The 16,153-nt window shown below is 41.4% G+C and overlaps 1 protein-coding gene across 1 annotated transcript in view; it reads left to right on the top strand.

Annotated features, from left to right (window-relative positions):
* The window catches only part of triqk (triple QxxK/R motif containing), a 39,064-nt gene extending 23,423 nt beyond the window's left edge, over positions 1–15,641 (top strand). The window contains exon 4 of the mRNA XM_080442937.1: positions 13,592–15,641. Coding sequence (XP_080299063.1) covers positions 13,592–13,699 — 108 coding nt within the window. The 3' untranslated portion in view covers positions 13,700–15,641. The remainder of the gene's footprint in view (positions 1–13,591) is intronic.
* The last annotated feature ends 512 nt before the right edge of the window (positions 15,642–16,153 follow it).

The following is a 16,153-nucleotide window of genomic DNA, read 5'->3' as shown; positions in this document are numbered from 1 at the left end:
GACACGTGCCTCCCCAACGTGCGTGTCCGTGCATACACTGCCGCGGAGGCGAGTGTTCTGTGTGTGCAACAGTGTAACGCTGTGGGGCTGTAGATGCGACGCATGCGCAGTTTGATTGGCCAGCGTAAGCATGGCGACATTCTTTGACATAAAAATGCGAATAAACAGCAGAGATTTAGTGATATTGAAAAACGGGCTTCGCAGTCACATGCACATGGTAATGGTCAATGGCTGTGCGCAATTTGAGATCAATAGCTCCAGGCACTGAGGAGAACCGGGCAGAAACATTTTTGGGCTCAGAGGTTTGGGCTCACAGGTTTGGGCTCCACAAACAGGTGACGTGCATCACCGTTCCAATGACCAAAACTCCACTTCGGGATTACTCACACCAGGCATGGCAGACCCGTGAACAGGGTGCACTGGTGTACACTCTGTAATAGAATGAAAATGTAAAAAGATAGACCAAATCGCAGGAGATGAAGTTAGCAGTTTATTTGTATAAAAGGAAGGTAAGAATTAAATAGTGAAAGACAGTGGCAACATCGTCAGGTCCACAGATTGTCATGGCAGGGCCCGCGGAATGGGAGAAAAGGAGAAGGCAGGAGTCAAGCACACAATGTGCCATATATGTTAAATATGTGTTATGTACTGTAATACAGCATATAATATTATGATATAATAATGTATTATTATATGTAATAATATATAATAATATAATATATAACATCATTAATACAATATTTATCATAGTATAAGATATAATATACATAATAATACATATTATTGTAATGTCTAATATTATGATATCTAACAGTTTATTGAAATAATAATTGTAATATGTAATTTATTTATATATAATAACATATATAAATAGCCATAGCCTATAATAGCCATATTCATATGTATATTATTTATATAGATCCACCGTCTCTCTCCCTGTCGTTTTTTCATAAACCTGGTTGCTTGTTTCGCGCGCACAATCTGGCAACACAGAAAGCAGTCGGTCGCGTCGCGAACCCCCCCCCCACGCACACACACACACACACACACACACACACACACACACACACACACACACACACACACACACACACACACACACACACACACACACACACACACACACACACACACACACACACACACACACACACACCGCTCGCGAGCCAAAATCTGTGTCTGTCTGTCTCTCTCTCTCTCTCTGTTTCTCTTTCGCTTCCCGTGTCTCTGCCAGTGTTGCCATGTCCTGTTATTGTAAGCGAATTGTAAGCGACTTTCAGCGAGCAGGAACGGAGGAAAATGCCTGTCTTAGAGGCTTTGTTTAGACGCTGGTGTGGGTAAAAATGTTTTGTTTGGCACGAAAATGACGGACATATCAGCGTGAGTGTGGTGGGAATACGGACTTTGCCGCGGTGACTGCGACGACGTAATGTGTAAGTACTCTTCGACATTTTTGGCTAACGCTAAACGGCGCTAAACGGTCTCCCCTTCCCCACACGTTAATGTGTGGGGAATTTACACACACACACACACACACACACACACACACACACACACACACACACACACACACACACACACACACACACACAGACACACGTAACTTTGGGGAAGCACGTTCTGTGAGTGCAACATTGTAATGCTGTGGGGCTGTAGATGCGACGCATGCGCAGTTTGATCTCCCAAGACACACAGTTTAGCGCGAGAGTTAGTGCGCGCACACACACACAGTTTAGCGCGAGTCGTGTAGTGCGCGCACACGCACACACATCGTGTCGCCACACACACACACACAGTTTAGCACAGACACAGTTTAGCGCGAGAGTTAGTGCGCGCACACGCACACACACACACACAGTTTAGCGCGAGTGGTGTAGTGCGCGCACACGCACACACAGAGCCGGCTGGATTGGACGCGACGCATGCGCAGTTTGATCTCCCAAGACACCACCCAAGACAGACAGACCGACAGAGTTTACTCAAATTATATGTAAGATTACAAAAACTTGTGAAACTGTGTGCTGTCTTTTACATTCTGTTTTAAATTAACATCTCAGCTCTAACCTCGCGTCACCAGGCTTTCCACCACGGAGCTGTGCTCTGAGGCAGAATTACCGTATATCTATAGGTCATGTTTGTGATGTCATCCCAACAAACAGGCCGCTAGTAGGCTATACATACACAAGCGCTTTTGTCTCGTCCTCGATTATCCTTGGATAATTATTCGTTTGGCAAAATGGTCCATTGCTTAGGCTACAGCACTGAGGTGCCGACAGACAGACAGGGATATGCGGGCCGTCAGTCCATTTGGTGACAATGTAGCCTACGCTTTTCGGAGTTAAAAATGTATAAATTAACACTAAGGGTTTTAGTGTGCAGTGTGGTGTGCCCCGAAGTGAGACTGAGAGAGGGGCGGACACGCCGGACAGATAGCTTATGTGGAGTTATTTTAAACACAGTGCGCAACCAGATACAAGCATGATATTTGATGGTATCACGGTGCCGAATTTCATATTTAGAACACGTTTTAGATAATTTGGATTGAATATTTAGGAAAAGTCATGGAAGGGGAACCTGAGAGTGTCCTGAACAAAGATAATCGACTTCAAAATCTCAAAATTGGTCAGGCTGACCACTCCGACATGCGTGTGTTAAACTGCTTCTGCCAAGGGAGGCATTTTGTGCTTTTCGCTTTGTGGTCTCAGCAAGGCCCTCAAAAGTTCTTGTAGCAACAACAACGCTGGTGGTCAATCCATCAAAACGTAGTTTTCAGTGACACTGAAAACCAATATAAAAAGTTAGTGCCCAGATTGTGTTTAACAAGGCTCAGTTTAACTCAAACATACATTAAATGGTTGGTTAAAGAACTTAAAGAAAGGAATTAGAAAAACAGATGAATGAGAAATAAAAGTCACCTGGATTCTCCGTAGCCTTTAAAGAGCCCCTTTCAGATGTTTAGTTCAAAGCTGCCGTCTGTAACTTTTAAGTCCAACCCAGGATTCAAACCCAGGTCTCACGCGAGGGAGACAACGTTTCTGCCGCTCATTCAAGAGGCAAGCGAGGGGAGATGCTGTGCTTATGCGCTTCAGGCAGTACTACTCAACCTTGTGCCCTACCCGACATCAGGGTCTAAATGTCTCAATGGAAGACGTAGTTACAGTAGCAGCCCATTTCCAACCACTGCAGATGTAGCCTACTAGTTATAGTGAATCAACCGTACTGTACCATACAAATTGGATAAAATAATGTATTCTCAAATGACCAGGATAAAGCGCCTGGAGCCAAACGGTCAGGTTTTAAAATATGCGACACGCGCGGCCTCATTAAGCACGTCTTTAATCCAATTAGAGTCGTCCATATCTTCAAATATTTATACATCTCATGAATAATTCAGGTTTTTTTCTTTCTTTTACACCGAAGATGTGAAGAATTTTCAGAGGTGGGATTAAAAATACCTCAGAGATGAGGATATTAATCCCACTTATATTAAACCTCTCAGGCCCCCCGATTTCCATTGAAATCCGGGGCCCCTCCCCGATCCACAGGGATGACTTTTTTAAAGTGTCATAACGTTATGATTTGTATAGCACTCGCTATAGCAAACTCTGCGAGCCTTGCAGGACGGCTCTCTGCAGCTGAATAATTGATAGTCAGGAACCTTATCTGAATCAAGTTTTATCGTCACATCACAGGTTTACAGGTGTAAATCAGTGTGTGAAATTCGTTTTCGTGCAGGCTCCATCATTTTGTTGTTTTCCAGGATAAATGGGGGGCGGGCAGAGAGAGAGAGGGAGAGAGCAAGGAGGAAAAACTAAATCAAATATTGTTTTCTCGTTTTCACCGACGGAGGCACGCCGTCTGAAGGCCACGAGAGGCACCGGCGAGAAAGCTGAGGCGAGCTAGTCGGCGTTCCGAGCGTTGCGAAGTCACCCGACTCAGCGCAGTCCGACAGAATAGTAAATCATCGTCCCCCCTAGTCTCTGGTCTCAAGCTAATTGTATCTGTACATGTGTGTATTGTGTATTGTGTACTTGTATTGTACCGTAAATCCTCTAATAGTGACCTCTATTCAATAAAAAAAACGGGCCTCTATTAATGACCGGGGGACGTTGTTGAAAAAAGCAAATACAAGCCGGTCTGCCGTGGGGGGGGGGGGCGCCCCGCCGCGGGGGAGCGTGGAAGGTGAACTCGAAGCAAACGAGTCTGGTCCACAAGGCTGGTCCACATAAGAAGGTAGTCTGCATAAGGCCAAAAAAAAGTCGCAGGTAACAATCCACATGGTAGATCCACATGGACCCTCACCGGTCTGCAACTGTCCTGCGCGTTCAGAGTTGAGCGCAATTCATACTCTTGACGACCAAACTTTTCTTTCGGAATGGGAGGTGATATACTTTAACTACAAATTGACGTCATTACGAGCTTCGGGGGGGCAGGCCCGAGATTTTTCCTTGAACCGAGTGCTGACTCGCTGAACTGTAGTTCAAACCGGGAGATTTTCCGACGTCGGAAAAAAAGTATGTATTGCACTTAAAACTGACAACGTGGATTTCGCTGCATAAGATGGGCGGGAGTGGAGTACAGTACAGTACAGTACAGTACACTGCCATCAAAAGTTTGCTCTATAGCGATAGCTCCCAGCATAGGAAGCACAGCCTGCTGGCATGTTTAACCCATTCAATCCGGGAATGCATCCGTGTCCTTTATTATTTTAGCTATACAAATTATTTCATACTTTGGCTATTCAAAAATGACAGATCTACAAGCTCATATCGAGCTTGTAGATCTGCTATTTTAGAAAAATCGTGAACATTTGCAAATATTTGAGTATTTTTTTTTTTAAAGCGAATATTTTGAACTCAAATCTTTGCTTCTGGAAGTCCTTGGAACAAAATATTTTACAAATGTTCCCTTTTAAAAATATATATTCAAAGATTGCACAAAGTTTCCACGATTAAAAAAAAAAAAAAAAAAGCAGATCCTACAAGCTCATAAGTGCCACGTTATGAGCTTGTATATCTGCTATTTTTTTAATAGCCAAAGAAATCTTAAAATGCCATGGATGCGTTCCCGGTCTTAATGGGCTAATTGGCATGCTAGCCTTCTGTTCAGCACTCTGCAGTTTTCTTTTTTCCTGGGTCTAGTTTAGCCACCGAGCCCCGAAAAAGTGTAGAAAAAGCGCTTATGGATTTGGCAGAGGATCCAGGCTGCAGATAATGACTTTGGTTCTCCCTCCCAGCTGTCATTTCGTCGCCGTCAGGCCAGAAACCTATTATCTCCATATTTTAATAATATTTTAGTTTTTTTCGTTAATTAATGCCCGACTTGATCATACTACAAAAAAATAGCAGATGTACAAGCTCAAAACGCGTTTTGAGCTTGTACATCTGCTAGTGCTTGATACTTTTGAATTTGAATCCTGAAAAGCAACAGTTTTGGACATAATATGAGGTTTCCAACCGACAACAACGATTTGTGATTGTGCACGGGGAAGGAGAGAGACAGTGGATCGACTGAACGGCACGAGTATTTTATTTATAGTCGCCAAGTAGCAGTAATTTGTCGCTAGTCTAGATTCTCTCATCTTTGATCCTATTAATACAGACTGGAGGAAGTGCTTAAACTGCACACATTTTCAGCCTTATCTTCATATAATTGGTCCTCACTAAAGCTCATTAAGATTATAAGAAGAGCTCAGTGTCTCCGTGTCTCATTGACGGGCCAAGGACAGTTCAGAAACTTGCCTACCGTTGACATCATCGATGGAGATTAATAGAAACTACAGCCGTTCTCTCCCTGGAAAGTTAGCGTGCTTCTTCTTCTTTCTGTATATTCGAAGCATGTGGTTATATATTATGGTTTCCCATTTCTTTACACAGTCCTTTGCATTATTATCCCATTCAATCTGGGAACGCATACTGTCATTTTAGATTTTTAGCTATATCCGTAATTTTTTTAATACTTTGGGCTATTCAAAAATAGCAGATATACAAGCTCATAGCGTGGCACCGAGTGCCGTGCTACGAGCTTGTAGATCTGCTATTTTTTGGAAAAATCGTGAACATTTTTTAATATATAAATATATTTTTAAGTGAACATGTTTAACTCAAATCTCTGCTTCTGGGGGTCTTCTAAATCCTACATCCTAACAGTTTTGTTTTACTATCAGTGGTTCTCAAACTTTTTTCATATCAAGGACCCCCAAAATGATATGTATTTGTCCGTGGACCCCCCCCCCCCCCACCCCATCTCAAAATATTTTGTTCCAGGGACCCCTAGAAGCAAAGATTTGAGTTAAAAATGTATATATATATATATATATATATATATATATATATATATATATATATATATATATATATATATATATATATATATATATATTCAAAGATTTGCACAAATTGTCACGATTTTTCAAAAATAGCAGATCTAGCAGATGAGCGTGTATATCTGCTATTTTTGAATAGCCAAAGAAATCTAAAATGACACAAATGTATTTCCGGATTGAATGGGTTATTGAACTCTGCGAGATCTTTTAAGCTGCACTGGTTGGGTAGTAGAGGGCAGACTCTGCACATGGTCCTCTTCTCCACATTCACAGAATGGTTGAGCCAATTTTGTAGCCCCATCAGCATGCTGAAATAGAAGCAATTGTTCTTGCGTTCATTTAAAAAACAAGTTCTAAATCTAGTTTGAAATGATGGTCACAGGTGGTCACAGGTAGGCAGGTTTCCGAACTGTCCACAGCAATCTTCTGACACACAGAGCGAGTAGACTGAAACGGTGCCCATTTACAATGAGCATTATTGAGGACCAATTATATGAAGAAAAGTTGAAAATGGGTGAAGTGGTCCTTTAACCAATGAAACCCTCTAGACTTCGTAAACAGGACCTGAGTTGGGTCTGTACTTGGGCTGGGCCCACAACAAACGTCTTTGCCAAAAATACCCTTCTATTTGCTATGTTTGGCTAATTTATCCCTCAGAATTATGGATGCTGGGGTTCAAGTGATTAAGCTCTTCTTGAAAAACAAAACAAAAACAATAAAAGCAACCAGGCAGTGACTCAAACTGAGCCATCGAAAAACAGCTGTCCTGCTTTCCGGAAAAACAAAACAAAAAAAACAACCTGGAACCTGGAAGCAGTCCACTGTGTCTGTTTGTCCTGGCTACCCCCGGCTCATGTTGGATGTGTTGTCTGCGCTGGCTGTTAGCTTTTATGGGTCTTTCTCACACCTTCCAAGTGCTTTTTATGAGCGCTGACAGCCAGCGTATGGGAGCCTGTGGCTTTTACGGCCCTCCCATACCAATTTATTTACAGTTGTATGTATTTTGGCGCGCGTTGCGCTGCATGAGCCGGTAGCTGCACGCTTGTTTTACGGCAGCGATATGGAGCTGGCTGGCAGCCAGCGTTGCCAGATTTTGCGGAAGAAACAAGCAACCAGGTCTGTGAAAACAAAAGCTCTAAATAAGCGACTAAGGCAGGTCAGTCAATGTCTAATGTTGTTTTTAGAGTAGCGGTTCTCAAACGTTTTCATGTCAAGGACCCAAAAATTTATTATGTATTTGGTGACGGAGCCCCATCTGAAAATATGTTGTGCCAGTGACCCCACATACAGGATTTGTGTTGTTAAAATGTTTCAAAAACATATCAGGTTTGTAAAAAAAACAACTAAAAAACAAGATGTTTTGTAAATAGCTGATCTAGCTTGTGAACGGGATCTGGATTTTTTCCTAATTGGAAACCTAGCTCTGAATTTCTTTTTTTAACCATAAAACAACCATTTATCTTGTGAGGACCAGGAAAATTTTCCTCACATTGTCTATTTGTCAAATTCTACTATACTTTCGGGGACATTTGGGCCTGTTTAATACAAACACACACACGCACACACACACATGCACACAAAGCGTAAATAAAGGAGGGCCAAATGAGGGGACGTCTGCTGAGCCATGGCTGGTCGCCAGGGCGACGGCAACCCGGGCTCCCAGCATGCCGAGCGTGCCTCAGCTGCCGTCGGCGTGGAGATGATGACGTGCCACAGGTCTCCACCACTCTGTGTGTGTGTGTGTAATTGTAATTGTATTGTTTGTGATGGCCAAATATCCCCACAAGTATAGTAACATTTGAGAAATGGACATAATGAGGACAATTTTCCTGGTCCTCACAACAAAAATGGTTGTTTTATGGTTTAAAAAAAGATTTGAGGCTTGCAATTGGGAAAGGATTCAGGTTGTGGTTAGAATTAGACATTTAGAGGATAGGTTTAGGGGTTAGGGTTGGTGTAGTTGCGTGGCTTTTGTTCCGAACCGAAAATAGCAGATCTACAAGCTATTTTCTGCTTTAGAGCATTCTTAAAAACACCGTCCTAAAATGTTGATGTAGCCTACTCCTCACAAGTATAGTAATAAAAACGATTGTGTGTGAGAGAGAGAGAATGTTTCCCTCAGAACAAGATGAGAGTGAACCAGGCGGCAAGCATGCCGTCTTGAAAATGAAGCCAATGAGGAAGTCGATTAACACGCTGCAGTTCTCAATGGCCTAGAAGGTGTCACTATTTCCCCCGTGCTGGCTGCCGAAGAATCACCATGCCATTGATTATAATGGGGATTTGACCGGACTTTACACTTTATTTTATTACCTTAGTAATCATTGTCATAAATACTGAATGCTTTCAGTTGCTAGTTTAAAGTTATTATGATATGCGTTTTTGAAAATTATGGTCCCATTAATTGATGATAAAGTAGGGTATGCTTCTACTGGTTCTACTGAGTGAAGACCCGCCCTCGCTACCCTTCCAGCCAATAGCATTCGTTTCCGGACCGGAAACTCCAAGATGGTTTGAATTTGCTGAAAAACAGGCTTCAAAACGGGTTTGCAGAAACCAATGGCTGACGTCACGGCCCCCCCCCTCGTTCATTGTAGAGCAGCGATTCTCAACCTGTGGTCCAGGGCCCACTGGTGGGCCGTGAGGCTATTGCAAGTGGGACCCCAAATAACTGGCAAAACACTTCAGATTTTGATGATAATATAACTTAACTCATCCAGTGCCAAGCAAATAAATAAATAATTGCCAATAGTGCCAGCGATTCTTTGTAGTAGTTACAACATTTTATCTCCAGTATGATCGATTCCCCGATCGTTGCTAAACACAGAGGTTTTCTCTGTGCTTCCGCAAGATCTTTTTCATTTCGACCGTCCGTTCTCTAGTTATTGGCCGTTGAACATCGTTTTCCCAAATATGTTAACCAGGAAGTGAATGATGGAGGAGATCTTAAAATCGCGTGATCTCTTAGATCTCTGTGGGACTGAGACTGAAATGGTGTATCATATCTTTGCTGTCGGGCAGAAACCAGCTAACTGAAAAAACAAAACAAAAAGTGCAGTTAGGAGGTTTTGTTCATCATTGATAAGAACAGCTGAAGTCAAAAGGGGGTGGAGCCTGGAGTCAGCAAAACCAGTTAACTCCACCCCCCTTTGGTGGAGTTAGCTGGTTTAGTAGAAAGTTTGAGGATCCAGCTAGCTGGTTTTGTCAGATGTGCTTTTTAATACTTTTCATTTGTTCAATATTGTTTTTACCATACATATCTCATATTTTAATAAAATATGCTCTGACCACTTGTTTTTTTGAAAAAAACGTTCCTTTTTATTATTATTTTTAAAACATTTAAACAACTTTTTTTCCACTACTTTTGCCGGACACTCTTGTAAGGCGAAGTAGGGCATTAATTTACTAAAAAAAAAGTATCATTAAAAAAATCATGAAAAGGTGAAATATGGAGATTCAGCGTTTCTGCCCAACAGCAACGATATAACAAAAATAAATGTTATAATCAGGCTTAAGAGAACGTGAGGGAGGGGCGGCAAACCAAAGAAAAAACAATCGATTTGATAACAATTCCCCCCGCCCCGCCCCACCCCGAGAGAAATAGAAAAGTAAATCAAGCCGTAGGAGGCCCGCCAGTTAATATATGAAACTAAAGTGCATGAAATGTAAAAGTTTTCCAATTAAGCAGAGGGTACTTTAAGCTGTTTTGGAGGCTGCCGGGAAGGAGATAAATGTGGACCGCAGCTAATGAAGACCAACGCTGCTGATGACTAGGCAATACTGCATGTACACACATAGTCACACACACACACACACACACACACACACACACACACACACACACACACACACACATATTACTATACTTCTGAGGACATCAACATTTTAGGATGGCGATTTTATGTTTTTAACACTATATTTTCCAGCAGATGCCTGAAGAAGGTCTATTGACCGAAACTTTGCTTAACCCATTTTGGGCGGGAACCCCTATTTGTAACTATACCTTTCAGGACGGAAACCCCTTTTGAGGTTCTTGTTGCTATGTACAGTATATAACAACGTACATTTGTTGTAATGTTTGAATAAATATTTGAAGTTTTTCAGAAAACTTAGGTCAGGATTTAGAAGGCGTTTTTAGAATCGGCCTCAGGTCTAAATGGGTTAAGTAAAGTTGTCCCTATTGTGCAAGTGTAGACGGTGTGCAGGTCATTTTATTTTATTCTAACACTATAAGCCGAAAGCCGAAAATAGGAGATATTTTGGTGCACAACCCCAACTCACAACTAGGTATAACTCAGGTAAAACTCTAACCATAGCCCCTAAATCTAACTTGTACTGTACATTTCTAATCCTAACCTCAACCTGAATCTGTTCTTCATTGTAAACCTACGGTAACTCTAAACATCTTCTTTTTTTTTTTTTTACCATAAACCACAACCATTCTTCTTGTCTTCTCCTCACAATGTCTACTTCTCAAACGCGTGCACACACACACACGCACGAACCCACACACTCCTCATCAGGGAGGAATTATTATTAGCTCCTCTGTATTTTATAACCAGTGTTATATCTCTTTCCCTCTTTTCTCTCTTCCCTTTTCTCTCACACTGTCTCCCTGTGCCCAGTGCCACTGTATGTGTCTATGTGACCATGTGTCATGTGGTTTAAAGGTACTGTAGGGCTACAGACAAATATTTGTGTTGCATTCAGGTCAAACAGAGGCAGGGTGCTGCTATTCGCTCACTGCAAAAACTCTGCTACACTAAATGGAATCACGCCTTAATTAGTATCTTTGGTAATAGCGCTGCAAGAGTTGACCCATTTATACCCATGAGGCTTATACAAAAAAATCCATATTTCTTATAGCCTCTGTATTGGATGGAAACATGAAATAAAACAAAAACATTTTAGAGCTTAAACCTTTTGGCTTTACTGAAAAATTACTTTAATTTGCCCTAAGGATGCAACATAGTTTCTTTCCCCAGGTAGTCAGACTTTTGAAATCCAATCTCCCTACTAGCTAGTACTGTATATGAACTTGGGAGGCATGCATTTCTATGCATTAGATGAGATGAACTCTATAGATTAATTTCATTTAGTTTTTCTTCAGTTTGTATCTGGTTATGCTTGTTTTTTATGCCATGAATTTCTTCTAGTTTTTAGGATTTATTTATTTAGATTGATATAGTATTTCTTTGCACTATTTATTTATTATTATTTTATGAATTTTTGCTGTCTTTAACTCTTTGACTGCCAGAGTATTTTCATAAAGTACTCCCCCATTGCCAGCAATTTTCGTGTTTTTTTTATTTTTATATTTTGAAAAATTTCATGAAAATAATTGAACAGACTGTTTTTTAAAGACGCCGCACAAATCCGCCACCAGAGAGCAGCACATGATAGCTTGATCAGCTCCTGGTGTCACTGTTTACCTTCTTGAGCTATTAGACAGGGAAAACCATGAAAACGGATGTGACGTCCTCCCACATTGTTTTGATCGTCAGAATTACGTTGTGATACACGACGCGATGACTGATCGTCACCCAGACCATAGATTATAGAAGAGAAACTGTCCGTTTGTCCGTCATACCGTGTGAAAAACCGTTTGTTTACCTATTTTGGACGAAATGACCGGGGGAAAATAATCAAAAACCGGAAACGGAACCCAGGACATGAAACCGGATGCAGATATGGGTGAAGTAAGTGGAACTCGAGAATAACATTGAATTTTAAGCAGCATAGCGCGATCAGAGATTAAACAATGAACGCAAATCCAACGCGTCAAACGCGTCAATGGCGTGGGTGGATTAAGTAGTTATTGACGCGTTTTCGAGTCAATGGCGTTTATAGAGTTAACTAGGAGAAACATAATTTCGAGATTTATTTTATGAAGCTGCTTGCAGATGGAAAACAAATGACGAATAAAGCAATCTTGAATGTTTATTTATAATTTAAAAAAAATGGTCACACCTGTGAAGGCAGTAACATTACACAACTATATCTGCCAATATGGCTGCCGTCAAAAAATGTCTACTGGAAGTGTGCGTCACAGACACATTTTTGTCACAACATCTCTGATCGTGGTGACCCCGCCGCTACATTAAAGTCACTCCCTCGCTCGGCTGTCTTTTTTCCTAATAGCCTCCAGTCGCGCCCCGCGCTGAGCTCTTAAAACGGCTCTCAGCGTTGATTAGAAAGTTCCCTGCTAATGAGTTCTCTCCACGAAGAAACAACTGGCATTGTTCAACACTCGGCCCCTAATGAAACTCCCGCTGATGAAGATTGTTATCGTGCGAGAGAGCGCTCGCATAATGAACCAGCGCTCCAAAATCCCCCCATTTTCAAGTCGAATGCCTCTTCTCTGAGACGCCTGCAGTTTTTGCTGGAGAATATTAAGCAATACAAATCCAACAGTAGTGAGTCTCCGGCAAAGTTCTGCTTGGTTGAATCTCTGGGAGGCATGTGGAGGTCCAAATTCCTGTTGGAGATTAAATTAGTGAATTAATTAGTGACTTGATTGTATTTTTTTGGTTAAAACAAAGTTTTTTGTTTGTTAAAAGGTTAAAGCTCTATATTCTGATAGTAATAATTGCTATAGAGTGTTTGTTCTGTAGCAGGGGTCCGCCCATCTCTCCTGATCTTTAATAAATAAGAAATACATTTTCAGCTGGGTTGCAAATTTCAGCCAATCAGGAAAGAGTACCCATTTATCAGCTTCAAGTTTATACTGTTCCAGATCCAATGTTGTCTATATATATGAGTTCTCTCTCCTCATTAAATGAAATGGTTATTCCGACCTGAAAATATATATTTTTTTCTTTACTAAAGGGCTGGACAGATGGGGAGGCCCCTCTTGGTGAAGAAGCACTCTATAGCGATGATTACTATCAGAATATAGAGCTATTTAAAACTTGTAAAAAAAATAAAAAATCAACTCACACACGAGCACATACACACAATGTCTCTCCCCCTCTCGTTCTGTCTCTACCTCTACCTCAGAACTAACATAACATACTAACATATTAGAGCAGCGATTGAATATTGATACCGTACCCACAGGTTGAATATTGGTACCATGTCATTGTCAGTAATGTCTTTATAATTTATAAGCAAGTTTTGAAACTTAATTTGTTCAATGCCAAAAAAAAAAACTATTTAATCTTTAATTGCAATCACTTGAATTTCAATTAATCGTCACATAAAATGTCATGATGGTGACAACCCTAGGAATCATTATTGTTCTTTTTGTTTTCGTCTTTCCTCCAGGATGCCTTCCTGGTCATCATGGCCATCGTCTTCTTCGTGCTGTGCGTCTACGCTTTCTTCTACCTCAACCTGAGCACCGAGATCGACCTGGACCTAGACGTGGACTGACCGCACACACACACACACACACACACACACACACACACACACACACACACACACACACACACACACACACACACACACACACACACACACACACACACACACACACACACACACACACACACACTGAACACCGTCGTAACGGCCATTTGCAGGCAGAAGTCCCAAGACTGAACCGCCCACATCCAAGCTGAGGCTTCTCAGACACCCAAGACTTTTCACGAAAGTTTCACGAACACAGACCATTAAGCACCTTTTTTTCCACCCTGTGTGTGTTTGCTTTGACGTGACAAGGATGAATAGTCTCGAGAGATTGCAGCAAAAGTACTCAAATGTTTTACTTAAGTAAAAGTATCAATACTGGAATATAGAAGTACTCTGCTACAAGTAAAAGTCCCGATTCAAAATTTACTTGAGTAAAAGTACAAAGGTATTGGTATCAAAATGTACTTAAAGTACCAAAAGTAAAAGCACTAGAATGTTTTATTTTTATGTTGTATTTGTTAGCATCCCGTGTCTCTGGGATTAGCGGCACCTTATGTGGCACCTTGACAGTCTGATGACATGACGCTCCTTGTAATGCGTAAAGATATTGTTTGTCTTGCAGGGACCACTGAAGATAGAAGCAATATGTCACTGTCAGGTAGAAACCTTGTACCTCCATATTACACCTTTTTTATGCGTCTTCATTAATTGATGCCCTATTTTGGTGTGACAGTGGTGCACAAAAGTAGTTAAAATATGTGATCTACAAGTTCACAACACGTTGCAATGTGACATGTTGTGAGTTTGTAGATCAACTAGTTTAGCAATTTTTCAGTCAAACGGTTCAATTTTTCCATTTCCTGAAAAGTAACTGCTTTGGACATACAAGGTTTCCGCCTGACAGGTGGAAACCTTGTATGTCCAAAACTGTTGCTTTTCAGGATTCAAATAAAAATACTGCAAAAGTAGCAGATCTACAGTACAAGCTCAAAACGTGTCGCTTCGCGCCGTGTTTCGAGCTTGCGACGCAGTTAGTATGATCAAGTAGGCCGTTAATTTACGAAAAAAAAACTGAAAGTAAAAATATATGGAGATAGGAGGTTTCTACCCGACAGCAACGTCAAGGTTTACGCTCGATAGCGATAAATAGCACTATATTTACGAGGCTGGGTCAAACACTTATTTTGAGGCACTAAAAAACGCTACGAAACGATTAACAACGAACAAAAGCGTAGATTGTACAACAAATTATGAACAAATGTCGGGACACGAGTCTTCTTAACCCCCGTGGAGAGCAGGAGGGCTCTGATAGCCAATATCCTGCTCTGTGATGCCCTCCGCCCTCTTCTCCTGCACTAATGGAAAAAATGTAATTCCGTGTCACGTCTCAGACGTGACCGTGGCCTTGCTTTCCTCCGCACGCAAACCCCCCCCCCCCCCCCCCCCCTCTCTCTCTCTCTCATCGCGGTGGAGATCTGGAAGACGAGTCGCAAAGTTTGAGATTAAAAAGATCACAAAGGCCTCCTCTCGTTCTCTCTCTCTCTCTCTCTCCCCTGATTGAAACGCGTGCGCGGAATACAGAACAATGCTAACCAGAACCCGGAGAAACGCACATCAACCACACACACACACCATTAGCATTACAAATACGGCCCCGCCAGCTTTTCATTTCACATGAAGGAAGCATAAAGGCGTCTGAATAGCTTCACATAAACGGAACACCTTGAGGTCTTTGACCGTTGCATATGTGTGTATCCATATATTTGTGTATATAATGTGTGTATATAATGTATCGTCGCTGTCAGGTAGAAATCTTGTACGACACTGTTCAGGAAATGGAGGGAAATATGCACCTGTTGTCCCACTGTATCCAATGTAGTTATTATTTAGTCACAAGCTCTTGTTTATACGTTTCATAGTTCAATATTTATGAAACCCTATTAAACACTATCAACCCACACAGACACTTTCACTATTTTGAGAACGAGCTAAACGGCACATCTACAAGCTCACAATGCGCTGTGAACTCGTAGATCGGCTATTTTAGCTACCTTTGCGCGACACATTTGTACGGCTTATGACATTTAGTTATAAATAAAATAAATAAAATAAAATTTAAATATGGAGATACAAGGTTTCTGCTCAACAGCGACAATATAATACATTGGCTCTTTCCTGCCGTCACCTTGCTCTTTGTAGTCTGAACCTGCGAGGCACAGGGCTCCAGAATGCATGGCCTTCTATTTGACAATGTGGCGCTTTTTACTCTTTGAAAGAGGTTTCGTTAGCCAGGTCCATTTGCTGTTTTTCTTACCGCAGGCTATTTTGATGCAAAATCAATGACTTTCTATTTTCCAAACGGCTCTATGTTTTTCTCTCGATCATCCAAGTGTGTTTGATTGTTTGTTTTATAATAGTGCGCTCAGCACCGAACGCTAACTGATGATTCATACATTACAGTAGTTGCGTGTC

Source organism: Gymnoscopelus braueri (assembly GCF_963280865.1).
Source record: "Gymnoscopelus braueri genome assembly, chromosome: 11".
NCBI classification, from domain to species: Eukaryota; Metazoa; Chordata; class Actinopteri; order Myctophiformes; family Myctophidae; genus Gymnoscopelus; species Gymnoscopelus braueri.
Note: the sequence above shows the minus strand (reverse complement) of the source record. Positions and strands in the feature narration are given on the sequence as shown.